The sequence below is a fragment of the Carlito syrichta genome, unplaced genomic scaffold (assembly GCF_000164805.1).
Source record: "Carlito syrichta isolate Samal-C Ts95f unplaced genomic scaffold, Tarsius_syrichta-2.0.1 Scaffold287916, whole genome shotgun sequence".
NCBI lineage: Eukaryota > Metazoa > Chordata > Mammalia > Primates > Tarsiidae > Carlito > Carlito syrichta.
This window is the reverse complement of record NW_007232012.1, coordinates 485,663-512,738: the sequence shown is the minus strand read 5'-3', so window position 1 is coordinate 512,738 and position 27,076 is coordinate 485,663. Positions and strand designations below refer to the sequence as shown.

General features: G+C 34.6%; 1 protein-coding gene across 2 annotated transcripts in view; it reads left to right on the top strand.

Annotated features, from left to right (window-relative positions):
- The window catches only part of KCTD3 (potassium channel tetramerization domain containing 3), a 46,956-nt gene that overhangs the window by 14,173 nt on the left and 5,707 nt on the right, over positions 1-27,076 (top strand). For both annotated transcript variants that reach the window (XM_021710014.1, XM_021710015.1), the window contains exons 9-14: positions 5,400-5,515; positions 14,372-14,459; positions 14,586-14,702; positions 16,936-17,106; positions 20,378-20,533; positions 24,242-24,338. In XM_021710014.1, the coding sequence (XP_021565689.1) occupies positions 5,400-5,515; positions 14,372-14,459; positions 14,586-14,702; positions 16,936-17,106; positions 20,378-20,533; positions 24,242-24,338 (745 nt within the window). The remainder of the gene's footprint in view (positions 1-5,399; positions 5,516-14,371; positions 14,460-14,585; positions 14,703-16,935; positions 17,107-20,377; positions 20,534-24,241; positions 24,339-27,076) is intronic.

Sequence of the window (27,076 nt, the reverse complement as noted above, 5' to 3'; positions counted from 1 at the left end):
TTGCAGAACAACGCAGCAGTGTCTATTTATTTCTTATTTTGCTTCTTTGTTGGTACACAGAAAAATTGGATTTCTAAATAACAATTTGTTGAGGAATAAGGTTTCAGAGATTATAGCAGATATAAACTGAAGATAGCCACTGAGATCACAACAGAAGTATTTAGAACAAACTAAGTCAGTCTGGAAGCCAAAAAAGAAAGTCCTCAAAGAGAAAATAATCAAACAGAATCAAATATTTCAGATGACAGCTCTAGTAAGAGAAAGACTGGGTTATGATCATGGGATTTAGCAGAGTAGAGATCCATGGGCAACACTAACAAGAGTAATTGTATGTAGCTGGGAAAAAGCACAATTAGCAAGTTTGAGAGAGAAGAGAATACAGAAACTTAGTTATACACTAAACCTACCAACGTAGATAATTCTAGAAAAAAAATAGAATATGTAGATTTCATTAGCTGTCTAAGTGGTATCTTCATTACATGTCATGTAGCCTCTGAAAATGTCTCTGTGTACTCTTTGAGAATGAGAGTAAAAAAAAGCAAATAATTATTTCATATTATCATGAAAATAATCTTGACCTTTCAGAGTTCAGGTAAGGATTTCAGGGAGCCATAATGTTTCCCAGGACATTCTCTTTTGAAAATCACTGTTCTAGGACATTCTCTTTTCCTTCTTCCCAGCCTCCCTTTTCTCTCTCCTGGTTTTGAATCTTATGCCATCTAGACTTAAAATTGATGTCATTTTGCTAACCTCTGGGTCATTGTCCTTTACCCTCTTGAAATTTTTAGTTTTAGTTCCCCAACTTAACCTCTAACTCCACTGGGACCTCTTCACTTATCACTTCCTTTTTATCAGACTTGGAATCTATCATAATCATAGAGCCTCCCTTTTATTGTATCTCTCCCTTTGCCCTACTTACCTAGAGAAACCTCAACCCTGCCTAAATCCATGTTTCTATCTCTCCTGCTAAATATGACTGTGAAAAAGAAATGAGCGTGCACACACACACACGTACAACAGTACTTTAGTCTCAGTTCATAACTTCTTTTCTCAAGTGGGTCTTTATAGCTTCCCAGCAATCCTACTACATCATCCCTTTCATTTCTCTCTGCCATTCTTCTAAATAACTATTTATACTTTTTTCTTTTTCCCTAAACTTCTAACACCTCTGTCTTTCTCACTGAGAAAATCGAGAAAACCAGAAGAGATTTTTCCTAAATTTCTACCATCACATTTGCCCATCTATATGTATTGGTAGCCATTTTTTCTGTTGTCCTTTTTGTTGTGATTAAATTTCCTCTGCTCTTATCTAAGCCCAACTTCTCCAATTGTGTACTAGATCCTATTTTCTCTCACTATTTGAGCACATTGCTCCACTAGTTATTCTCCATCTCTTCTGCATCATAAAAATTTCCCACTCTGTTGGATCATTTTTATCAATGTATAATCATTCTGTAATTCTGTCTTAAAAGCACCAACAAACATTACCGTATGTTCTCTTCTGGTTTGCTCTGTGTTTTTACTTCTCTTAAAGCAAGAGAGCCTTAATCCATTTGTACTGCTATAACAAAATATAGATTGAGTGACTTATAAAAACCAGAAATTTATTTCTCACAGTTCTGGAGACTGGGAAGTCCAAGATCAAGGGCCTGATACTGTTTCTGTGTTCTCTTCTCTCTTATACTTGCTCTAGTTGTGCTTTTTCCCAACTACATAAAATTACTCTTGTTAGTGTTGCCCGTGGATCTCTGCTCTGCTAAATCCCATGATCATATCCCAGGCTTTCTCTTGCAAGAGCTGTCATCTGATATATTTGATTGTTTGATTATTTTTTCTTTGAAGACTTTCTTTTTGGCTTCAGGATGGCTTATTGTACTGACTTGCATCCTTGCTCTCAGTTTCTTCTTAGTTTATTTTGATAGTTCTTCCTCATTTGTCTGACTTCAAAATATTGTAGTGCTTCAGGCTCAGTCCTTGAACTTTATCTTCTATACTTACTCTGTTAGTGATCTCAGGTACTCTAAAGGCTTTGTGAATGCGTTTTATGTGCTGATTACTTGCATGTTATATATGTCTAATATAGACCCATCCCTGAACTCCAGAATGATATATCTGTGTTAGGGGCCCCCAAGTCTACTCCTGGATTCAATTTGCTAGGAGAACTCACAGGAACCAAGAACATAGCGGATATGGTTTATGTTGCCTTCCTTTAAAAGCTGTGCCTTTGTTCTGGCGGATAATTACATTACTGAAGGATCTTCTTGATTCTGTTAGGCTTGTTTCTTTAATGCTTTGTTGAGTAGGTAACCTCTTACAGCTTTATTTTAATTTTAGGACATGGCTCCTTATTGCTAAAATGTTGCCTTTCTGGGTCTTAAATGCCTGAGGTGCTCAGCAAGGACTCTCCACTTTTATTGTGCTAGTACTAACTCAGCTACATACGTATGACCTGTAATATCTCAAATGAACTCTCAGTTGTATAGCAACCTTTCTTCCCTTGGGGATCCTCACCCTGCCCTGGTACTGTTTGGCCTCAGCCAAACTCTTAGCGAAACTCCTATGCAAATTTGGGCCACCTCTGTCCCCACCCTTGCACAGTTCTTTTCTTTACTGTGCCTTACCTGCAAATTCTAGCCTCAAGATTCTGTCTTCTTCAGGGAAATCATCACTCTACTTGAGTTTCACCTCCCTGTGGGATGGAATGTACTCTTCAACAGAAAGCTGGGGAGGATGTGGAGCTTATCAGTGTGTTTCTCATCTGTCAAGTCCTCTGTTGCCTGTTGTTCAGAACCTAAAAACAGTTGCCTCGTGTATTTTGTACAGTTTTCTTTGTTTTAAAGTGGGGAATAAACATACCATTTATTCCATCATGATTGGCAGCTTAGGTCTTCCCTACAACCTTGGGGAAAAAAATTGAACATTGACATATTTGAAATTATAATACACTGGCTAATTTTACAGAAAGAAAACCAGTTGTGACTTTTTTCCAATAAGTGAAGGAGATCTTATTCCTTGCTTGTTTTCAAAGGCTAATGTGATATGTAGCTATGTTATGAGGTGATAAAGTAGTAATTTGTTCATGCTCTTTAAAAGAAATCATTTGTTTTTACAAATGTTCTTCAGAACTTGACAACGCCATCCAAAGAAAATTGTTAGGGCTGGTATATCCATGATAGAGCTCTCCCAGAGGCTGAACTCCCTTTATTATAAGACAGTGTTACTGGGTTGCTGCTATAAGCAATATTTTACTGAGAGTGCCCCTTAAGACAGGAACTTGTCATTACTTCTACTGTTGTCTTCCCTGTGGATAGTGCTAAGGATTGTTGAGCCTAAGCAGGACTGACATTTTAAATTTCGTGAGACTGATCAGAATGTCTTCCTTGATTTCCCAGAACCTCATCCTTCTCTAGAGTAATCAGAGTTAGTTGGTTTTCCTGTTTTCATTTCTGTCTTTCACATAGCCCATAGTACTGAATATAGTTGGTTCACATGCTCTAAAAAATAATTTGTCATCAAAATTAAAGTATTATTTTTTAAGAATCCCTATAATTGCATGCAGTGTGAAACGATGACTTTCTGTTTTGAGGTGGCAGGTTCATTTCTTAACACATTCTGGGCAAAAGGCTTAGGTTTTTTGTGTGGTGTTTTATTTTGCTCTAGCTTTTTGGTTAACAGGTTGGGCTGAGATGGTATAATTCATGTATATGTTTTTATAAATATGTATTTATGCATATAATTAAAATTGTTTATATAGAAAACATTTCTAGCAATACTTACCAGATCTTTGTTTTTGTATCCTTTTGGCTAGTATGTATCATTTTTCTTTTTGCTAGATGCATGACTTTTTCGAGATTAGTTAAAAATTGCTAAGGTGTTGCTTATTGTCACTGGTCTTGTATGTAATACAGTTCTGAAGAAAAAAGAATGTCTACCACTGGTGTAAGATTCAGAAGAAATCAGCAATCTCGTCTAGATTATGCTTTAAAAGCATGCTGTAATTACATTTGGTTGGTTTGTTTTTCCCATGAGTTCTTCAGGGTCTTATGTATCTTTGTATCAGCATAGGTCCTTTTTTTACAGGTACTTTAAAAAAAAAATAAAAATGATACTTCAAACAGCTAAAGATCTACATAAGACAATATCTTATAGGTGAGGCTTATTTTCAAGCATTACTAGATAAAAAGTTACTTCTCATAAAGTATTTTTCAAGTCACTGATAATAGTATTTAAGTGCCCAAATTTCATTATAACATTTTTAAGCTGATCATTGAGACATTTAGCTTAGACCCTATTTTGTAGTTGAGATAAGTAAGATCCAAAAAGGTGGCAAACTTCAGAACCAGATTCTCCTGATTCTTAGTGCAGTACTCTGCTAAAGAGAGGCAACTATCAGGGCCATAAGTGCCGTGCCAAGGTGAACCTAAAATTCTTTGCTTAGGCATTCTTGGGTCTTTTGCTATTAATGTGGGATATTTGCTCCTTATAGCCTCTCTCACCTATACTCTCTCTTCCATTTTCTCAAATTTTCCTGAGCTTGCCCGTTTCTAATCCCCTGATTTGATGAATTCCTATTAACCTTTATAAAAACCCAACTCAGATGACTTTTTTTCTAAGATGTAATCTCAGCATCCTCCCTTTCACCTCTTTGGATATTACTGTACCCTGTGCATTCTTCTGTTATTGTGTCATAACTGGTTGTAATTTTTTCTCTACTAAACTTTAAGATCTTAGCAACATCTTATCTTCTCGTGATTTTTAATCCCACAGCCTAATGTGGTGTCTTTTGATTAATTAAATCGAATTCACAGTGCTAGAAAACATAGAATTTTTAAAAATAAGCTCTGAGTAAAAGGCCTGAATTTTTGTTTTGAGTATAGTGTGGCTTCTTACTGCTTTTTTCCCCTTTTTGCTTATTTCCAGGTATTTAGACATATTCTGTATTGTTGAGGTGTCCAAGTCTGTGTCTTCAGATCATTAGTTTACAAATATCAGGTTCATGAGCAAGCTGCATCTAACACTACTATGGATTTTATAAAAATACAGTGGGGTTTTTTTTTTTGTAGACCTAGCATGGATCCCAGGATCCTTTTTATTTTGTTCTCTTTAAATCTACCAGATTATTTTGATGATAAGCTAAGATTAGGAACCACAACTTCAGGACAAGGTGTTATATCAGTGTGAGATTGCTTGGGCCAGACCCTTCTTTTCTTTAAGTGTTCTGTAAGCTGCTTAAGAGCTTATGAGTTTCTTATTTCTGATACCTAACAAGTCTGCCACATTCTTTATAATAATGAGAATAAGTTAAAATTAATCATCTTTGAGATGTTTGTAATCTAGGTTTTGATGAATTGTAAAGATGTTGACTGATTAACCTCTATATTTTTTTTATCTCATTTAAGGAGTATTCAGCCTAGGTGTTCCTGTTGATGCTCTCTTCTTTATTGGTAACCAGTTGGTGGCCACGAGTCATACAGGGAAAGTGGGAGTGTGGAATGCTGTCACTCAGCACTGGCAGGTTAGTTTTAACTAAAACTTATTATAGACGTGAAAATATTTCTGAAACTTAACTGATTATGCATCTGTTCACATAGAATTCATATTATTTCTGGTTTTGACTATATAGAATATTGAATATATTTTGTGGTAAATTTGTTACTAGGTATAAATTTGACTATGTTTTTCAACAAGTTCAAGTTACTTTGGAAAATAAGTGAGTTTTTTAAAGCTCTAGTTTGGCATTTCTTCATTTCCTTTCCTTGGGTATGGTAGTTCAGGCAACCTTTATTTTTGGCATGAAAGCACAGATCTGTATGAAAATATATAGCCTGTTCAGAGAAGGTAGTAAGCTAAATGCTATTTGAGAGGAATAAGAAATAGGTAAAACTTTTTAAAAGATTAATACCTGGCTGGGCTCAGTGGCTAGGATTACAAATCCTAGCACTTTGGGAGGCCAAGGTGAGTGGATTGCCTGAGCCTGCTGGTTCAAGACCAGCCTGGACAACTTGGCGAGACCTCGTCTCTGCAATAAAATAAAATAAAAAATTAGCTAGCCATGGTAGCGCCCGTCTATATTTCCGGCTACTTGGAAGGCTGAGGCAGAAGGATAGATGGAGCCCAGCAGGTCGACGCTGGGGTGGCCATGAGTGTGCCACTGCCTCCAACCTGCAACTCAAAAAAAAAAAAAAAAAAAGGTACCTGATTTTGAAGGAAAGAGGAAAAATCAAGGTCTTTAATTAGGGAGCGACATAATCAGTTCTATATTTTAGAAAGATAACAGTGGCAGCTAAAATGAAAGGTAGATTGAAGACTCGGAGAGAATCTACCTCAGTAATTCAGCAATGAAGAAGTGAAGCACTTTAATGACGGTGGTAGAGATGGCAAAGATGAGTATATTTGGAAAATATTTCATAGACTTTCCTAAAATGACAGCATTGCTCTCTGTTTGATATGGAAAATTAGAGAGATGTATTTCTAATTTTGGGTTTTTAGTTTTGACAATTCAGTGGCCAGTATTATTTTGAATTGTTAGGGAGCATAGTAAGAGAAGCAGATCTGGTGGGTAGGGTGAGGAATGATTAGATTGATTAATATGTTCACTTTGATATTGCTATGGGCATTCAAATTCAGGTATTCAGTATAGAGTTGAGAATACTCCTTTGGAATTTTGGAAATAAAAAGGGCTGGAATACATATTTAGAATCCATAATACTTCTATGAAAATTGTTAAAACTGCTAAGATTTTCCATTGAGCTAGTATATAGAAAGAAAAGCCAAAATAAAACTCTGGGGAACATTAGCTTTTAAGGGGTCATGATAGAAGACCAAGAACCAAAGGGACTCAAGATATGATTGAGAAATGACATTTGTTTTGGCTGTAGTATATCATTTGTGAATGTATTGAGTTGATATATAAGTCTGTAGCATTTTCCACTTGCCCATGGATTGCAAATGTTGTATGATGGTTGACTGGACAGTTCATCACTTTTGCCAATTCTCCTTTTGAGTAATGTGGATCATTGGGAATTAAAATGTTTAAATGATCTTCATCAAAGCCCAACGGTCTTCCTGAACATGGAGAGTCACTCAGGTCAAAGTGGCCCTCTTTGAAACAAAAAAAATTTTCTTGTTGTGCTTTCCTCAATGGCATTCTCCCCATACATGGCACAAATGTTTGGTGCCACCTCCGCTGCCTTTGTTAAACAGAAAAATATGTCGAAAATACTTTTTTTTTCCGCTTTGACTCTCTATCTTCTTTAGGCTACAAATAGCACTAACTTTCTTCAAATCTGCAAAGGTATGGTCTCAAGCATGACATTATTACCTCAAGTGACAAATGATGAACTCCCAACACTTATGTTACCATGTCAAAAGCAAACACTATGAACTTATGCATCATCCTAATAGGTTTTGGTGGGGGAATGCTAGATTGCAATAATTGAGGAATTTGCAGAGATTAGAGACAGCAAATTCAGGGTTATCTTTCAAGAAGTTTGGTGGTGAAAGAAAACAGAGACTCAAAATGACAGCTTAAGGACCAAGACTAGACTGAAAAAAAAAAACAAAACATATTGGTGCTTTATTTTTTTCTCCAGAGTAAGAGAGGCTTGAGAACACTTACAGCTAAAGAGGGGAGTTGCCAGTTAAAGACCAGAAGATTGAAAGAATGAGGTGATTTCTGGTTCTATACAAGTCAGGAGTTTAGGGGATCCTAGAGCAAAGCTAGAGAAGTTGACACAACAGAGTAGAGACATTGAAAGTATGTATTGAGGATTGCAGAGATTATAAATTGTACATTTGCGTTGGACCTGGATAATAGTTATTTGAGTTTCTCAGTTAGTACTCAGTACTGGCAACAGGAGCAATAGAACAGAAAACAGTAGTGGCCTGATTCAGGATTAGAGTTTAATAAAATAAGTATGACACACCAAGAGATAAGAAAATAATCAAGATGGTAAGGTAGTTGGAATTGTGAGATCAAGAAGTGCTAGTGAGGAAGTGCCAGGCAAGACAGAGAGGGATGCAGGGATGTCAAGGGACTAGAGGGACTAGTTAAAGCAGATTGATAACTTACAAGGAATCAGAATTGTTGAAAAGAGGAGGCATTGTGGTCAAAGATTTAATTTAAAATTTTAACTTAATTTAAATCACCTCCTGAACTGACTTAAAGTTGAAAGTAATTGAAATAGGGGTTGGGGAACTATAAGGAGCATCAATATGGACATTTAGGTGTCAAGATAGTAGTAGAGAATGAGATAAAAGTAAACTGATCCAGGTGTGACAGTTTTCTCACCAAAGATGATGGGTTGATTTGAAAGTGACAGGGCAGATATGTGGTAGCTGAATAGCATGATTGAGTTGAAGTTGTAGAGAAATATTTAATGAGATACTAGGGAGATTGTTAGACAATAAGTGACAATTAAAGAGATTACAGTTTGGGAAAATTAAGCTTCATTTTCAATGAAGATATAAAAGTCACGTTTGTGGGAAAAAATACTGGCTAGAGTGAGCCTTCCTATAGGCACAGCAGAAGGCATTATAATGCTTATCAGTATAAAAATAATGTGCCAATGAATGTGGGAAAGGACTGATCTAGGTGGGTGTAAAGTTTAGGTAGAGGGAAGGTGATCAAAAGGATTCTTTAATTGGTGATATTTCTATAAAGGAGAACATGAATTTTAGAGACTTATGGAAGTTCTACTATCAGATGGGTTACTTTTCCAATAATGTCAAGTCTGAGCTCTTAGAGGCTGGTAGAAACTATACTATCTGCCATAACACAGATAATGTATATTTGGGTTCCTAAAGAAATATCCTTATTTATTTATTTGCTAATATTTTCAAAACTACCTATGAAAGTTTTAATATCTTTGAGATCCTGAAAACTATGCCGGTGTCCTCAGAGTAGATACTTAGTTTAAAACTTCTAGTCCCATATATAACCTGATGCTTTTTGCTTGGTATGGTATATGCATGAATTGAAAACTATGTCTGACAAAGTAAGTTTGTTACACCACATTTCAGGAAGACCTTGGGAAAGTTGAGCATTCATGCAGCAAACAAGCCTCATAACCCAGCTAGATGACTTTCTTTGTGGTGAAGTGCAGCAGTGGTATGTAATGAAATCTCAGCATCTGATCTGTAAATCTCAACAGACAATTCTGACCTGAAGCTGACTTCTGTGACAGCTGTGACACTAGTTGAGTAGATTCTGATATGGCCTTTAGCAAACAGTTCTTCCCATGAATAACACAGAAAGTACACAGAATATGCCTTGTAGTTCTTTACTCTAGTTATGTAATCAAGATTGATTTGAAGTATTTGAGTTAGATGAACCCCACTAAACAGATTGTGTATGGGTATGTGTGTAAGCCTTTAAGCGATTGTGAAATCATCAGGACAACTGTAATGAAATATTAATGAAAAATTTGTGAAAACATTGTTTCTGATTTGTGTAAGAAAGAAAAATTATTTTTTTTAAAGGAAAGTGTTTCAGTTTCTTGTTTGCTCTTTTGTTTACCTCCCCCATAGCAAAATTATGTCACGAAAGAAGATTAATAATAAGGAATTAATTAGTGTTGTCAATAAGTGGTCTTGGCTGTTACATGGCAGAATAGCAACTTTTAGGCATTATTTTGTAAGTTCCAGTTTAAACTTAGACATATTGGAGAGACAGGTAATACATGTTTCATTCTCATACCAAAACAGAGAGACAGTTTTTGGAAGTTAGTCCCGAAAAGTCAGTGTGTCCTTTACTTCCTAAAGGATCAGAGAACTCTCTGCTGGTTCTGAGAAATACAGGTCCTCAGCTAAAGTACCATTGAGTGATAGCCTAGCCTCTACATGACAGTGGAGACTGAGTTTGAAGGAGGAATTGGTTCTGAGAACAGGGATTCAAGTGAATTTCTATAGTCTGATGGGCTAAACTGGACAAAAATTGGGGAGGCTCTTTTGATTTAGCTTCTCTTTTTCCTGGTGTGAAGCACCTATAGCACTGATGCCTGTAGCAGGCTATTTTTTTTGTAATAGGTTTACAAACCCCTGCGTGTTAGGAGTAGGGATGAGGCAGACATTTAAATCCAATTTGTTAGGGAGGGAGAGGATTGATTTTTTGATATTTATTATGTACTAGCTGCTATCCTAATTATGTTATATTTCCTTACTTAGAGAATGTATGATAGCTAAATTAGCTGACACAAGCCCTTCTCTGCTATGGAGATATAGAAAACTGGATATAAATATTAAAACAATATATTATTTATACTAAGATTTAAATTATATTTATTTGTTTACTTGTATTTATTTATACATACTTGCATACCATATATCAAAGTAAGGCTCTGAGGTGTGGTATTTTAGCAAGAACTAGAGGCCTGGCTTCATGAGACAGTGGAAATTGAGCCTCCTGCAAAAATCTGAAATTAAAGGCCTACTTCAGTCCCTGAGAAGATGACTGGGACAATTTGCTCAGTAATGTTAGAACAAGATAGTTTGACTTGTATTTGATATCTTTGATTGGGGGATGGAGGTACAAGGGGAAACCATCCATGAGAAACTGGAGCAAAAACATTCAAATTAGGAGTATATGAATCGAAGCACAAGGACATGCTTTTATTGTATGGGAACTCCAGTTTAAGAATCTGGTCTACATTTCTCGATGCAGACACAAAACCAAATAGAACACTTTCACAAGAGAGGGCACACAGAGGTCCCACAAAAGAAACAATTTCTACTGAAAGCTCCTAACTCCCCAACACTTATAAACCTCATATGGAAGCAAATGATGGAACGTTTCAAATGCAGAAAATTTGCCATCACAAAACTGGAAATAAGAGGAAAATTAGAAAGCTATGAAAATGAAGGAAAAGGACCAATTAAAAAATGGAGGAGATGAAATACTAAAAATTAAAATGTCATTGAAAATTTTTTAAAAATAGGTTTAATGGAAGCACAACTATTAAAAATTAATGATTTGACTGGCACATCTGAGAAAAATCATTCACAGTGACTCGAGTGAGATAAAAATAGGAAACAGGAAAAAAATGAGAAATTATTTCAGAAAGGAACAGAGTGGAGGAAGATCTGTCTTGAAAAAGATAAGTGCTAATGATTTTGGAGAAATTTAAGAAAGACATGAATCTGTTTTTTAAAGAACTGTACCAAATCTTGACAGACTAAATGCTACATGCATTGTGATATGATAAAAGAGTACACAGAGTAGTGACAGGTTATCTGTAAGTAGACTTAAAGCAGATTCATCATCACCAGCATTTGAAACCAGACAGCAGTGAGCTCTTCCCAAAATGGTAGGGAAAGTAACTAAACCTGGGATTTTATATACAGCAAAACTATCAGACATGAATGAGAGGGATGTTTTCAGATAATACTGAGAGTTTGTCCACTTAGCCCTCAAAAGACTACAAAAGAAAAATTCCCTTTGATAAGGGAATTTATATTTAAGGGGGAAGAAGTATAATACATTAAGCAATGATTAGGAAAGAAACTGGTAAGTACATTGATAAATTTAGATAAGTGATTATTTTAAAAGCGATGAATGAGAATTAAAATGTACTTCAAAAATAATGATGGTTTTACAGGTATAGCGATGATAGGAGATTCTAGGGTCTTTTTGTTTGGGACAGTAGACTTATTTTAAAACTAATTTACACATAGAAATTAATAGTAGTCGTTGTGTGCCACCATAGGAGAGAAAAATCTTCCAACTTATATTTGTGACTACATCACTGAACCATATATACTAATCAGTATGGTTTCTGAGGTTCTTGACATGAGGAATAAGGAAGAGGAGGCCACACAATGGCTGCCTCCTTGCTTGAACTGGGAGAGAAGAACTCAGCAAAACTAACTCCTCTGTAATCCTACTCTCTACTTTCTCTGTTCTCTCTGTACGGAGAGGTAGACATGGGAAGAAAAGCAAATCATGGTTAAGGGATGAAGAAAAAGAGGTGAGAAGGCTCCAGTGGTAGACAGAGCTCATCCTTCCAGAGAACACATGGTAAAAGTGTTTGTCTTAAATGTGCCTTGGGAAGCTGTAGGCTGCAGCCAATCTCTCATTGAAATCATGGATCCAAAAGGAAAGGAATCTCATATCCTTATCTATCCCCATCATCCTGCTGTGAAGATTCTGGGGTGGGAAATGTATCTTTTTTTTTTTTTTTTGAGTTGGAGTCTCACTCTGTTGCCCAGACGGAGTGCAGTGGCACGCTCCCAACCACCGCAGCCTCGACCTGCTGGGCTCCGGCGATCCTTCCGCCTCAGCCTCCCAAGTAGCTGGAACTACAGGTGAGCGCTACCACGCCCGGCTAATTTTTGGTTTATTGTAGAGATGAGATCTCGCCAAGTTGTCCGGGCGGGTCTTGAACCCGCGGGGTCAGGCAATCCACTCACCTCAGCCTCCCGAAGGCGTGGGATTACAGGCTGAGCCACCGAGCCCGGCTGGAAATGTCTATGTAATTGGGGTAAGAAAATTGACCAGGGATATGTAAAACAGTCTTCCCTCCATTCTTTAGATAGCTTATATCACTGAAAAGTTCTTAAAGTTTACTTGGTACAAAACTTGTTGGCATTGGTTCTTATTAGAAACCTGACCTGAGGTTAGGGCGTGGTAATTGAGTTCTTTGCAGAGATAACTAATAGTGTAATTCATAACTGCATGGCACAGAGAGGGTACATATAGAAATGAGGGTCATGTACATGAACAGCTTAAAGGAATCATTCTTTCCAAGTTTAAACTCTTATTATTTGTATTTTAACTAGAGTGGATCTAGATCCTGTGCTTTTTTTACTTGCTCTTCTATAAGACATCCCCTTTCCCCTTCTCCTACCTAACTCATAGTTGACTTCAGTTGTCAAACTTCACTTCCTTTCTGGCCCCTTCCTTGGTCTTTGCTCTTGTTCTCCCACCAGCATTGAAATGACAACTCTTCCTCCTTTTCTATGATTGCACTGCACACTTTGTTTTAGTCCCTAGCACTATGTATATATACATAAATATAAATATTTATGTATATATATGTATATACACCCCCCTCACAAGCTCCTAGAGAACAAAGGGGTGTATATATATATCCCCTTGTTCTCTTGGGTAATATGTGATACATGAAAAAGTATTCACATGTTAAGCAGATAGTGTTTAGATTTTAACCTTTGAAATGAAAACCAAATATAGTGTGTGAAAAATAGAGGTCTTCTAACATTTTTAACTTTCAAATTATTGGAAATCTCTTTTTGACTTTTTTTTTTTTTTTTAATTTTTGAGTGTGGTCACTCTGTTACCCAGGCTGGAGTGCAGTGACACAATCATGGTTTGGTGTGACCTCTACCTCGCAGAAGATCTGTTCACCTCAACCTCCCAAGTAGCTGGGACTATAGGTGTGCTTCACCACACCTGGCTACTTTTAATTTTTTTTGTAGAGACAGGTTCTCGCTATGTTACTGAGGCTGGTCTTGAACTCCTCAGCTTAAGCAATCCTCTCGCTTCAGTCTCCAAAAATTCTGGGATGACAGAAATAAGCCACCGCACTCAGCCTCTTTTTGACTTACATGCAAAAGTTGGTGTCATTTATGAGGAAGTTTCACATGCGTCTGGCCTGGCTATAAGTAGTGAAGACTCATTTTGATCTCGTCATTTCTGTTCATAAATCCTTTTTGTGGTTTGTTTGTTTTTCGTTTTATTTTGTAGTAAAACTTATGCCCTTTGCTCTTTCTTTAGCACAAATATGAGACATTATTAATTTTTAAATTAGATTGGTTTGCCTGAAAAAATTGATTTTATTCCAGTACTTATAGAAAAAAGTTCATTATGAGACTTTGTTTAAAGCCTTACCATTTCCTAGAAAACAGGTAAGAACTTTTAGGAGAATGAAAATAGAGAATACTAGCTTTCCAAAGAAATAATAATAAATTATCAGGGGAACATGTACTGTCTGGGAATCTCTGTTTATTAGTTCTACTTCTGTCTCTTGCTTACTGTGTGACAGTTGGCAGGTCACTTAATCTCTTGTATGAGAAAGAGAAGGGAGAAAAGTACCTGGTCAGACTTGACCTTTCAGTTCCAGTGGGATGTGATCTAGTGATCCTATACAGAAAAAGGAGATAATCCATCCAAGTTGAGAAAATAAAGTGCTGCTATAGGAAATATAATTTTAAAAAAAAAATCTTTAAAAGGAACCGTATTGATGGTTCGTTAGAGTTCCCTATGGGGTGTGTGTGTGCGTGTGCCATACTGAAACTAAGCCCTACTAAAATTAGATGTTGGTTTTATTTTTTTTAAAAATCACAGAGTTTTGAGGAAATTGAATTAAAAATAGAAATTATAATTGCTGTCTGACATCTAATAATTTCACTACATCAGGTTCAAGATGTTGTTCCTATAACTAGTTATGATACTGCTGGATCATTCCTTCTGCTGGGATGTAACAATGGATCAATATATTACATAGGTAAGTGTGCAGACACTTAAGATACTCCCATTTAGTATAATTTTTTAAAAGGAGAATAAGAAAACATTACCTTTTAAATAGATGCACTATTTATTTTAATGCCGTTTAATAATTTTTATTTTTTAGATATGCAGAAGTTCCCTTTGCGAATGAAAGATAATGATCTTCTTGTAACTGAACTGTATCATGATCCTTCAAATGATGCTATTACTGCATTGAGTGTTTACCTCACACCCAAAACAAGTTAGTACATGGCCAGTTATTATAAATTCTTGAAGGTTTATGAGAATATTTTTTTTTCATTAGCTTATTATGTGACTAGGTAGAACTAATCTGATCCTTTCTTTTTGTGAACTGTACTGCAGAGGATTTCATCTCTAGTCTAAAACTTATCATTAGTTTTATACTGAGGTCAAACATAACCAATGGGAACACATAATTTGAGATGGGAAATTAGAGCTTTTCTTTGAATTCTATTTGTTGAGCCATCTTATTACAATATTAGCTGAAATTAGAAAAATTTCTTCTGCACATTTACCTTCCTATTAAAATAACTGAGCTTTCACTTTGATATTAGAAGCTTTTGGCTTTTTAACAACAACAAAAAGACTCTAGATTAGTATTAAAAATAAACCTATTTTTTGAGGAGTTTTTTAATTTGTAGAAAAAGACATTTTATAACTTTCATTGCATTTCAGAGCCATTGCAATAAAACCAACAGACTAGTTCTGTAAAGTATTAAGAACTTTTGTATTCTAGAGTAAAAGATAAATATATGAGAAATTTAAAATTTATCTATAGTAAAAGGAGTTCTAAGAAATATTTACATATGTCCAGTAATACTAATATGTTTGAAAGTATTACTCATAGAAGTATCATTTTATTAAATATTAAAGGAAATCATAATCTTTAGTATGAAAGAAATATTCTAGTATATACCAATGAATTTGATTGAAACCATTGTAGGACTTAAACTGTATTACTGTAAAACAGGGATCAGTAAATCACAGATTGCTGGTTAAGCTAGCTGTTTTTGTTAATACGGTTTTGCCTGCTGTCTTTAATTGTTTTTGTTCGCAATGACAGAGATGAGAAATTGTAATAGCGACAGTATGGCCTGCACATTTCAAGATGGCTCTTTAGAGATAAAGTTTACTGACCTCTGCTCTAGAATGAGATTCGAAATTTTTTTTTTTACAATCTAATTAAAAAGTGGGGGGGGGGAGGAGGAATTTTTACAAATCAAAGCACTTCTTTTGTGATGATAGGAAGAACTTTAAGGCTTGAAAATGGAGTCATTTTGCAGGTTATAGGAAGTGTTTTCTGTGACATGCTCTTTTTCCTTTGATTCAGATATTTTCAGATGAATCAGTTAGTAAAACTAGAACAGCTAGTAAAGCTTAGAGGTTCTCTTCCTGTGAAACTTTTGAAGAATATAGGTCACTGAGCTTTATTCTATCTTTAAATTTGTAGTAAAGTCTGGGCAATTTTGTTTAAAAATAAAAAGCCACAGCTGAGCCGGGCTCGGTGGCTCAACCTGAAATCCCGCGCCTTTGGGAGGCTGAGGTGAGTGGATTGCCTGACCCCACGTGTTCGAGAGCTGCCTGGGCAACTTGGTGAGACCTCATCTCTACAATAAATCAAAAATTAGCTGGGCGTGGTTGCATGCGCCTGTAATTCCAGCTACTTGGAAGGCTGAGGCAGAAGGATCGCCGGAGCCCAGCAGGTCGAGGCTGCGGTGGCCGGGAGCGGCCACTGCACTCCAGTCTGGGTGACAGAGTGAGACTCCAACTCAAAAAAAAAAAAAAAAAAGCCACAGCTGAACCTTACATGGTTAGAAAAGGCAACATACGTAAGTGTGATGTAAGCAATGTAATGGATATGTTTATTCCATAGCTCAGTGTTTTAAAACTGTTAAATCATATATATAATACTTGATTATTTAAGGATGATTTAGTATTGTGTCAAAAGTAAAACAGATGGCAATTCTAGTCTAGAAGTAATACGGAATATTACTGTAGGAGTACTATGTTATTTCATTGGTGTTCTTGGCATGGCAGGCTCACTCATTCTTTAAACATATGTTGAGTTCCTACCATGTTTCAGGCACTCTGTAAGGTGACAGATAAAAAGATGATTAATGATTAATTCTGTCTGTAAGGAATAGAGGTAGCTAGGCATGGAAAATACAAGATTAGCGTGTTATAGTTGTTGTGGTAGAACCTAGTACACAGTACAAGGAAGGAGGAGAGCAGTTCTGTCTTGGAGTGAAGGTTAGGAAGAGACTTATAAAGGAAATAATGACTTTCTGATTGCCAGAGAAGTCTCAAGATTTCTTTGCAGAACTGAATTATTGGCTTTTACAAGCACTGAATCCAGCTCTGCCATTTCTGTTACAGGAAAGTTTTGCAGGGGTAGATTTTTTTTTATTATCGTCATCTGATAATATCACCTTTTAACGTTTGACTTTGTACAGGTGTCAGTGGTAACTGGATTGAGATTGCCTATGGTACGAGCTCTGGAGCAGTACGAGTGATTGTACAGCACCCAGAGACAGTTGGGTCGGGGCCTCAACTTTTTCAGACTTTCACAGTTCACCGAAGTCCCGTTACAAAAATCATGCTATCAGAGAAGCATCTTGTGTCAGGTAAAGTGATTTTATTAGTACTGGTAAGGGACTTTGTCCTGTGTGTTATTTTGTCCTCCTACATATTAAAAAATATAAAAGCAGTGTTTTATGTGAGAAAAATTTGCTAAAAGAAATGGTAGAAAAGTTTAATAACTGAAGAAATGATGACTACCTTTTAAAGATTTGACTTTGCCTGGTTGCAGTATATATAAATTTAGGAGATGTGGTATTTTTAATTTACTCTGTATTCTAATATTTTGTTTTCTTGGCATATTTTATTGCAAAATATTTACTATGACCCTGTTGAGAAGAGTTTTTATTAGAGAAAGCTTTCAAGTTTTACTTTTAATATTAACTTAGTTGATTATCTTAAGATTTAGATGTATATTTTGATATTTGGTTGTCTTATAAAAATTAGTAAAATGTATAAAGAGATTATTTGATGCAGAAAATAACTTTTGTGGATTTGTAGTTGTTTACATTAAATTTTTTAAATGTGGATGCTGATCTTGTCAATGGCTGAATGAATGAATATGCTTTTATTGATTGTCTAATTGTTTGGGTATAATTATAATTTTGCCTTCTTAAAACAATCTCTTCTTTAGGTTTCTTAAAGCAATACATACCTGCCCCACTGAGGAGTTTTTCTCACTTTATTGCCGACTTCTCTTTTGTCTAGTTGCTAAGTATTGAATTACCCCTGAACTCTTTTCTAGACTCTCTGTTCTTTTTTGTCTGTACTTTCCCTGGTGATTTGAGTAGTAATTATCATCTATATGCCAGTGACTCCTAGACTTTCCTTTCCTGTGACCATCTAGAGAGTTCCAAATTTGTATATCTGGTCTCTGTATCTCTGGCTCTGTTTAATAGGCATCTCAAATTTAAGCTGGACAAAATAGAACTTTTAGTTTCTTTCTCAGAAGCTGTGTTAGTACGCGATAATACCTTCTACTTATTTGCTCAAGCTGTGAATCTAGGAATCATCTTTGATACCTACCTCCCCTTCTCTCAACCTCCCACATAGTACAATCTGTCAGGAAGTCCTGTTGGCTTTGCCGCAACATATGTCACAAATCTGATCACTTCTCAGTGCTGCCAGCTTAGTAACTCAAATTATCATCATTTCTCCCCTAGATTACTATAGTAACTTCTCAAAAACTTCCCTTGTTTTTATCTTGCCTCTTTATGTATGTTTCACATAGCAGCCAGAAATATCTTTTAGAAATGCAAACCAGTTCAGATTCTCAGTAATATCCAGTTAGTTGTATTTAGAATAAGATTAAATTTCTTCCATGGTCTATTTGGCTGCTCTTGTCTAGGTCCTGTCTACCTCTGGAATCTCTTCCCAACAATACATGCCCCTTTTTCATTGCTCATGATACTCTAACCAGTTGGTTTTTCTATTTCTTAAAAATGCCTTGGAACCTTTGCTCTTGTTGTTTTTACGTGCAATGTTTTGCCCTAGCTATTAATTTCACTGCCTTGTCATCAGGTCCTATTTCAAACACTTCTTTAGTGAGGCAACTTTCAACACTTGGTCTAAATTAGCCAAACCTCTATCCAACAATAACTTTATCAGTTTCTTGATTTGTTTTATTCATAGTTATCACTTGATCATTTATTTGCTTGTTTATCATCTATCTCCCTTTTCTAAAATATACATTCTACTATAGCAGCAACTTTTGTTCTCCAGCCTGTCCTCAGCACTTAGCATATCTTCTGGTACATGAACAATGCAGTATAAATGTTGTATAAGATGAGGTAATTTGATCCTCTGAGAAAGTAGACTATTTTGCAGATTTGTGATGTTTATTATTTTGGTGGTTATAATGTTATTATATGATGTGATGCTAAAGAATTACTTAGCAGAATTTTTATTTTAACATCAAATGTTTCATGTAGGTTTGGAACTTAAAATAAGTTTGTCATGAAAACTGTCCAGTAACCAAAAATCTGGCGTATTTTATGTATGCTCGGTTATGTTACTCTGCCACCTGGTGGATATCAACACATATGTAATGACATTCATTTCCTATAGTGTGTTTTAATTCCTTAAGTAAACACTTCAGATAATAATTAAAATTTATGAAATTACCCAGTTGAATCAACCAAAAAGATTTAAATTATTTTTCTGAATCCTAGGAAACGTAATAGTAAAGTCAGGAAGCGGTTTCCCATAAAACTGATTAAACAGCCTGGAACTAAATGTGTCCTTTTACATCAAAAAACTGGCATTCTGAGAATTGAGAATTTTGTTACATAAGAATAAAAAGCATACAGGTGTTACTGCTATTTGCCAAAATTAAATTTTCTTCTAAAGTTTTATTTAAAGTATGTAGTTTTGACATTTTTACCCAGTGGAAAATATTGTATGTATAAGAAATTTTGGCTTCTTTTTTAGTATTTACTAATGAGTTCATAGCTCATTGCCGATAACAGCCTATTACCTGAAATCATTATAAATTGCCAGAGTAGTGTATTTTTTATTAAAGCATGCCAAAAAAAGTACTGTTTTTGCATTAATGATACATTTTTGGTGTATAATTCCTAATAGAGTATCTATTTAGACAAAAACTAACCCAATAGAGATAGGTTAGGAGATATCAGTACATATCCATATAATACTATTTCTATTCAAAAAAATGAAACTAATTGGAGCATGTTATTTAAATACATACTTTTATTTCATATTTTAAAAGCTTAGCTTTAGTGCTGAATCTTTATTTTTCTTAATGTGACTGAGTGGGCAATAAATATCTAATTACTACAAGATATTTGACAAATATCATGTGTATCAATAATTTTTTTGGTAACTCCTGACCTAGTTTGTTTAGTGTTAGTATCTTGGCATATGTTAATTGCAAAATATCTATTATGATTTATCTGCTTATGCTTATTAACATAAACAAATAGTTTCTATAGTTAGAAAAAACAAACTAGGCAACTACTTACTATGTAGTTTAGCTACAGAACAGGATAACAGTTAGCAACTTCTCTCTTATACACATGTTGTTTTTAACCTTTTCTACATTTATTCCCTAAAGGCTATTTTTTATAAGGATCCATAGGTTTTCTGAATATACTAAGTAAACCATCTTCAGTTCTCTCACTTTCATTAGCTAGGTACAAATTAAGAATAATTTTATGTCATTTGTCACTTAAAATTTACTGTGATCTACTTAATGTAGATTATGATGAGAAAAAGTAAAAATATATTTATAAAAGTGATTTTGGTGATGCCCTTAAAATCTGTATTTGATAACTTTTTTGTGTTGTCTTTCTCTCCTAGTCTGTGCAGATAATAACCATGTCCGGACGTGGACAGTAACGCGATTCAGAGGAATGATCTCTACTCAGCCAGGTTCTACTCCTTTGGCATCATTCAAGATACTGTCCCTGGAGGAGACAGAAAGTCATGGTAGCTATTCCTCTGGAAATGATATAGGTGGGTTAGATTATTTTGGGGCATTTTTAGATATTATGCAAGCAGAAGTATTATCAACTGTAATACAACCATAAAAATAAATTTTAAATGTATATTTTTCATTTTCATTTTGAAATGTATTCTAAACAGAAATTTAGTGCATTTTTTCTGGTTAAGTTTTATGAATTCACAAAATTATATTATTACATGATTTTTTATCGTTAAAAAGCTGTGAGAAGGCTGGGCATGGTGGGCACACCTGAAATTCTAACACTTTGAGATGCTGAGATGGGTGGATCAGTTGGGGCCAGGAGTTTGAGATTCCTGTTACCTGGGCAACATGTCTAGACTCCATCTCTACCAAAAAAGGAACAGGCATGGTAGTATATACTCACAGTTGTCGCTACTTGAGAGGCTGAGGAGGTGGTAGAATCCCTTGAACCCAGGAAGTCAAGGCTGCAGTAAGCCAAGATTACGCTACTACACTTCCATCACTCTTTTTTTTTTTTTTAAGTTGAGAGAGCAGATTTTCCATCTTATTAACATTTCTTCATTGAAAGGTCATGTGTAAATGCTGACTGACTGCTTTTGTTTATAGCTTAAAGCTGTGATAACTGTGCATATTTGAAATTAGAATTTTTTATTAATAATTTACTGAAAATATAATTTGAAGCTAGAAAAGATCTGTTCTTAAATAATGGGAGTTATTTGAATGTATTGTAATACTCATTAGAAAACAGTGTAACATGTCTCCATTAGTATTTTGTGATTTTAGCAAAAGGTATGTAAGGTAGCATTTTCTCTCTGTACACCATTGTACATGTGCACACATGTGTACTATACACGTATACGGTCATCATAGAGACATTATTCTCCAAGGCCCATTTGAAAGAATCCCATTGTCTTTATAAGCTACTTATGAGAATTATACTATCACAGTCTTAATATTTTTAGAAGAAGTGCTCAGTGTTAATCAGTTTTAACTGTTAGGTGACCCCAAATATCTGTATGATGCTGGGAACTGGAAATTTATATTTTTGTTTATTCATCAAATATTTCTTGAGTACTTTTGTTCTAGATATTAGAAATCTAAAAAGTACAGTGAACATCAACTTCCAATAAAATGAGCAGTGAGAATAAAAAGAAAACAATTGTATTTTGCAACTGTTGTGGTCAAAGGCCTAGATCAAAAAGCACCCAAGGGATAGAGTGTCAGGAACTATGTTAGGTATTATAACACAGGCTCTCGTTTAATCTTCTTGACAATTTTATGAGGTAGGTATCCCCATTCAACATTGATGATACTCAGACAGACAACAGTTTATAAAGATCTTAATGTTTGAACTGACACATGAAGAATGGGTAGGTGTTTGTTGGGTGTGGAAGGTTCTAGGTTGGAACATTCTTGGCAGAGAAAATGGCATGATAAAAGGAGAGAGTACAAGATAACTTGGCAGGTTTGGAAAATATCAAGTTTATTAATTGCTGGATTATACAGTATTATATAAGAATAATAGGACATACTGGATGTGTAGGCAGGTGCCAGATTATAGAAGGCCTGTATATGCAATTCATCTCTCATGAGCATGTAAGAAGACTTAGTGGTGAAGCAAGAAAACCTGGAGGGAGGAATTTGTTATCTACAGAGGAAGACTCATTCACTAAGGACCTGGAGGAATGGTGTCATTGATTAGGTGTGGCAGGCATGGCAAAAGTAAGAGTCTAGAATGACAGAATTTTTAGTTGGGAAATGGAATAGCTGAGTGTCATTAACTGAAATAGAGAAATCTTGAAGGAGGGATTTGTTCTGAAAAAGAAGATGGATTTTGACTTGTATATTTTGAGCGACGGTGTATATGGAAGCTATTCTGTGGTATATAGGTATAAAGTTTGTATCTCTGGAAAAGGCCTTAACTAGAAGTTATATTTATGAGTCACCAGCATATAAGAAATAGTTGAAAGACCTGTATGTAGATAAATTGTTCAGGGAGAGCATGTATAATGTAAATACAAAGATATTTAGAAATAGGCTTATAGATTAATTATAAAATGCAGTAAAATAAAGGAAGAAGGAAAATTTTTCTTTGCTCTTTATTGTTTTGTTTAAAAACAGCGTTCTCTGTGATTAGCTAGAGTCCAGTTTCAGCAGGTTGGTGTGGGGAGGGAACTCTAGATTGCAATGGGTAATAGAGTAACAGATGTTGGAGGGAACCATGATAAAAGAAGTAATGGAGCAAGTTAGAAGACCCTTAAGGAAGTTCACAGGCCATATTTTTTATCCCTTTTCTTTCTCCCCCACTGAAGATAGGAAGGATCTAAGGATATTTTGTGTTCTGAGGAAAGGAGCCAATTTGGGGAAAGGGATTGGAAGAACTATAAGGGAAGGAGAATGGAGGCAGAGAATTAATTAAGATATGAAGAGTTAGGGTATGGGAGAATCTCATGTCAGTATAAAATTTAAGAGGAAAGAAATACAGTTCTGTGGTCTTCTCATTCCTATTTGTTTTACTGAGTTATTGGATGAGGTCTGCTATTTCATTTCAATAAAATGAGATAGCAGAAATTTGTCCAGTAAAAGAACAACTGCATGGTGGAGTAAAGACCCAGACTCTGGAGCCAGACAGCCTAGTTTGTTTTTTTCCATCATGTAGGACTTACTAGATCTTGGGTAACTAAGTTCATGATGCCTTAGTTTTCTCATCTGTAAAATGGAGAAAATAATAGTACCTCCTTTTTGTAGTTATTATTATTAAAATGAATATTTGTGAAGCGTTTACTGTGGCACATAGTAAACACTGTATAAATATTTGCTAACAAGTAATAAAGATGCCATTGCTTCATTTATTAAGTGGATGTATAATTCATATTAGATAACTTGTGATGTTAAGTCTAAAATTTTGTTGTATATCATATGAGCATGCAATATGTGAGCAATATGTGAACAATAAGTTAATATGATTTTAGTTAATGAGTATAATGGGAAAATAATTATTAAAATTTTATGTTTATATTTTGCACGAAAATACTTTTTTTATGTTATTATTCAGAATCTTTCTAAAACTTAATGGGCTATTTATCTGTCCTACCATGTATAATTTAATCAAATCTTTCTTTTTAGATTGAAAAACTTCCAAGCTACAACTCATAGTAAATTTCATACTGTACTTTGATCTTCATACTATACTTTTCTTTTTTGGTTTACAAATTACCCTATATAAAGCTGTTTTCTTTTTATTTGCATCTTTTAAAAATGTAATATTAAATGAAGAAATTTGGTTAATGGAGGCTTCTAATTAATTGCATTCTATTTAATGAAGTTTTACTTTATATTTTAAGTATTGGCATGCTGGCTTTTACTTTTAACAGAAGTAAAATCAATATATAAAGTGACTTAATTTATACATCCCTTTTTTCAATTAGAAGAATCTGTGCATGTCACCTAAGATAGTAAATGTGTTTCCTTGTACTATAAGTGAAGGGCTTTAGCAGATTATTATTTCAGTTTTTACAAGCGTAATTCACAAAACATAATTTTGAAATATTGTATATCCCTTTAAAGACTTTTAATTACTTATGAATGTAGCATTTTGTCTCTGATTTTTGAGTAGGAATGCAATGCCATATTTGTAGTCAAGAGAAATTTTTTTTTAGATTTAATGTTAATGATTTTAAAAAGAAACAAATTGTAATTATTTTCTTTTTTGGAACATTTTTTGTTTTCTGACCAAGGGCCTTTTGGAGAGCGAGATGATCAACAGGTGTTTATCCAGAAAGTTGTTCCCATCACTAATAAATTATTTGTAAGACTCTCATCTACTGGGAAAAGGTAACATTTTACTTTAAAGATACTTATATTCAGAAGTCACTTTTCTCTTACAAAATGTATAACATAATTTGACATTGATAAAGAATGCTACCAAAAACAAATTGATGAGAGAGATGCTATTATCTCATGATTATTATAACTTAAAATTAAGACAACATGTATTATGCTTATTCTCTGAGATTTAAGATTTTCACTGATGCTGTGGACATTTAGGAAGGACTAGTGTTATAATAGAACAAGATCACAGCTAACATAGCTAATAATTTTTTCTTATAAACATTCAGTTTTTTCTTTTTAAAATCCTAGAATTTAAATATATCCTATTCCATACAAATCTGTATATATTATTTATATATCTCAAGTAAGACCTATTACATATTTTCTGACATTCAGTATCTCCTTTTAAAATGAAAATGATGCAGTTAAACATAGGTTAATAACTATAATTTGCATAATCTTGGCACAACTTACAATATAGCACCCATATTTCATTTCATATTTTAGGTCATTTTTCCTTTTCTGTTTACTTGAGTATAGAGAGAATTTGTCTGTCTCCATGAGAGCAGGCTTCCTGTCTTTATGTATTCTCTTCAGTATTTGTAGTATGAATGCCATCCTTTTGCTTCCATTATATAGCCCTGGCAGTAATCCTCTGCTTTTGTCTTGAGAGATAATTTTTATTCAAACTTAAAGTGAAGGACACAGTGAATTTGATGGCAGACAGCTGAACTAAATTCTAATTCTGACACTTCTCTTACTATGTAAATTTACCTCAAATTACTTTATTTTACAAAGAAACTGAGGCTCAGGAAAATAAAGTTCAACTACTTTGGCAGGCTGACATAGAATAAAATACGTTAAAATATATGAAATTTTATTTCTTTTAAAATTATTCTTTGCAGCCTCAAGCAGATTAAGCTTTAAGATTTTTCCCCTATCAAAACAAAATTTTTTTTCATGTCAAAGTGAAAAAAGTAAAATTTCTATTGTTATTAAGATGATTGGTTTTTCATTTTAATGTTACTAATGCTATTGATATTCTTCCACATGTCTTTCATTGATATTTTAATGAATAAAATATTATTTGAGAGATGGCAAATTTTCTTTTCATCAGTGTCCATCGCATGTAGTCATAGCAACTATTAAATCAATTAATTCCAGAAAATGATTTTTATGAACCTAAACTATCTTTTCAGTAGCTTTTTTTTTTAAACAAAGTATATTAGGTGCCTGTAATGTAGTAGAGACTAACTTTATCTCAAGAAATGTTATAAATCACTGTTATTCAGTGTTCTATGCATATTTAGTGAAGAAGCTGCCTAATGTTGATTGAAACTGGTGTCATAACATCCTCTAATAATGTAGTATCATATCCTTGTTCACTTCTAATATCTCCTCTTATTTGAAACAGTAACTGTGTTGTAATCAATTACAATTTCTGCATGATAAAATAAATTTTATCATTGTTAAATTTAAGATTCTAAGGAAAAACTATAGTTACAAAAATAACATGCAGAAATTACTTTGTAGAATTAAATAGAAAATCAACCCTTTATAAAGCTATAGTGAGCCAATGATTTCGTTTAAAGACAGGCTGCTAATAGTGAGAAGTGAAATGAAGGGGTTTTATTGAAAGTGAGCAGAAAAAAAAACTTTGAAGGAAATTTTAAGGAAAGAGTTGTTCTAATGAATCTGTCCCATGGAGGAAAAGGGCAAAATAATATTTTATGGGGCAGAAAGGGATGATTTCTCTTCTATCATAAATAAAAGACAGTAACAAAAGCTTAACATTTATTTAATCATAATTTTATGTGACACAGAAGCCATCAGAGTCAAGATACAAGGAAAACTGTCCATTTTTATGCTTAGGTTATAAGAAGCAGGGACAGCCATATAGAAATGGGACTGGAACCCAATAAGGCTTGTCTGCTCAGATTCTCTCGACTTCTCTGGGTGGCATTCCTTTCTCCCAGGTGTGGGTCAGGATCCTTCTTGAATGAGGTTCTTAACTTCTTTATGGCCAGCTGTTATACAGAAAGACAGAGGAAGTTAGAGTAATATTTTTATGCTTTATGTCTAACTTTGGGGAAAGGGGTCTAGTGTCTGTGACGTGTCTTGGAAATGAGGAATTCTAGTTTCTGTGACTTGTCTTGCAAGAAGTAGAAAGAGAAGGTCAGAAAGAAACTGTGTCTGTGGCTATTTCTGAGGCCTTTATTTTGGGGTATTGTTTTCTGAGCACCAACATTTTTCTTTTTTTTTTCCTCTTTTAATTTTTTATTTTAAAGATGTGGGGTACAATTCAGGGTTAGATATACAAATGTTCATTATGCAAGTACCCTTGTTGATGAAGTGTGATATTTTTCATGTATATATACATGCTGATTTGTATAATTTGAAACATAAATAAGAATCAGGTTTTTAAAATTAAAATCAGTTTATAGCTATTCAAAAATAAATGTAATTTCATTAAATTATAATCACAATAAATACCATATGACCACTTACCAGCCATTTATGATTTTAAAATATCCTAGCAACTGAAATGGAGAAGTTTTATTTATTTATTTTTATTTATTTATTTATTTTATTTATTCATTTTTTTGAGTTGGAGTCTCATTCTGTCGCCCAGACTGGAGTGCAGTGGCCGCTCCCGGCCACCGCAGCCTCGACCTGCTGGGCTCCGGCGATCCTTCCACCTCAGCCTTCCGAGTAGCTGGATTACAGGCGCGTGCTACCAC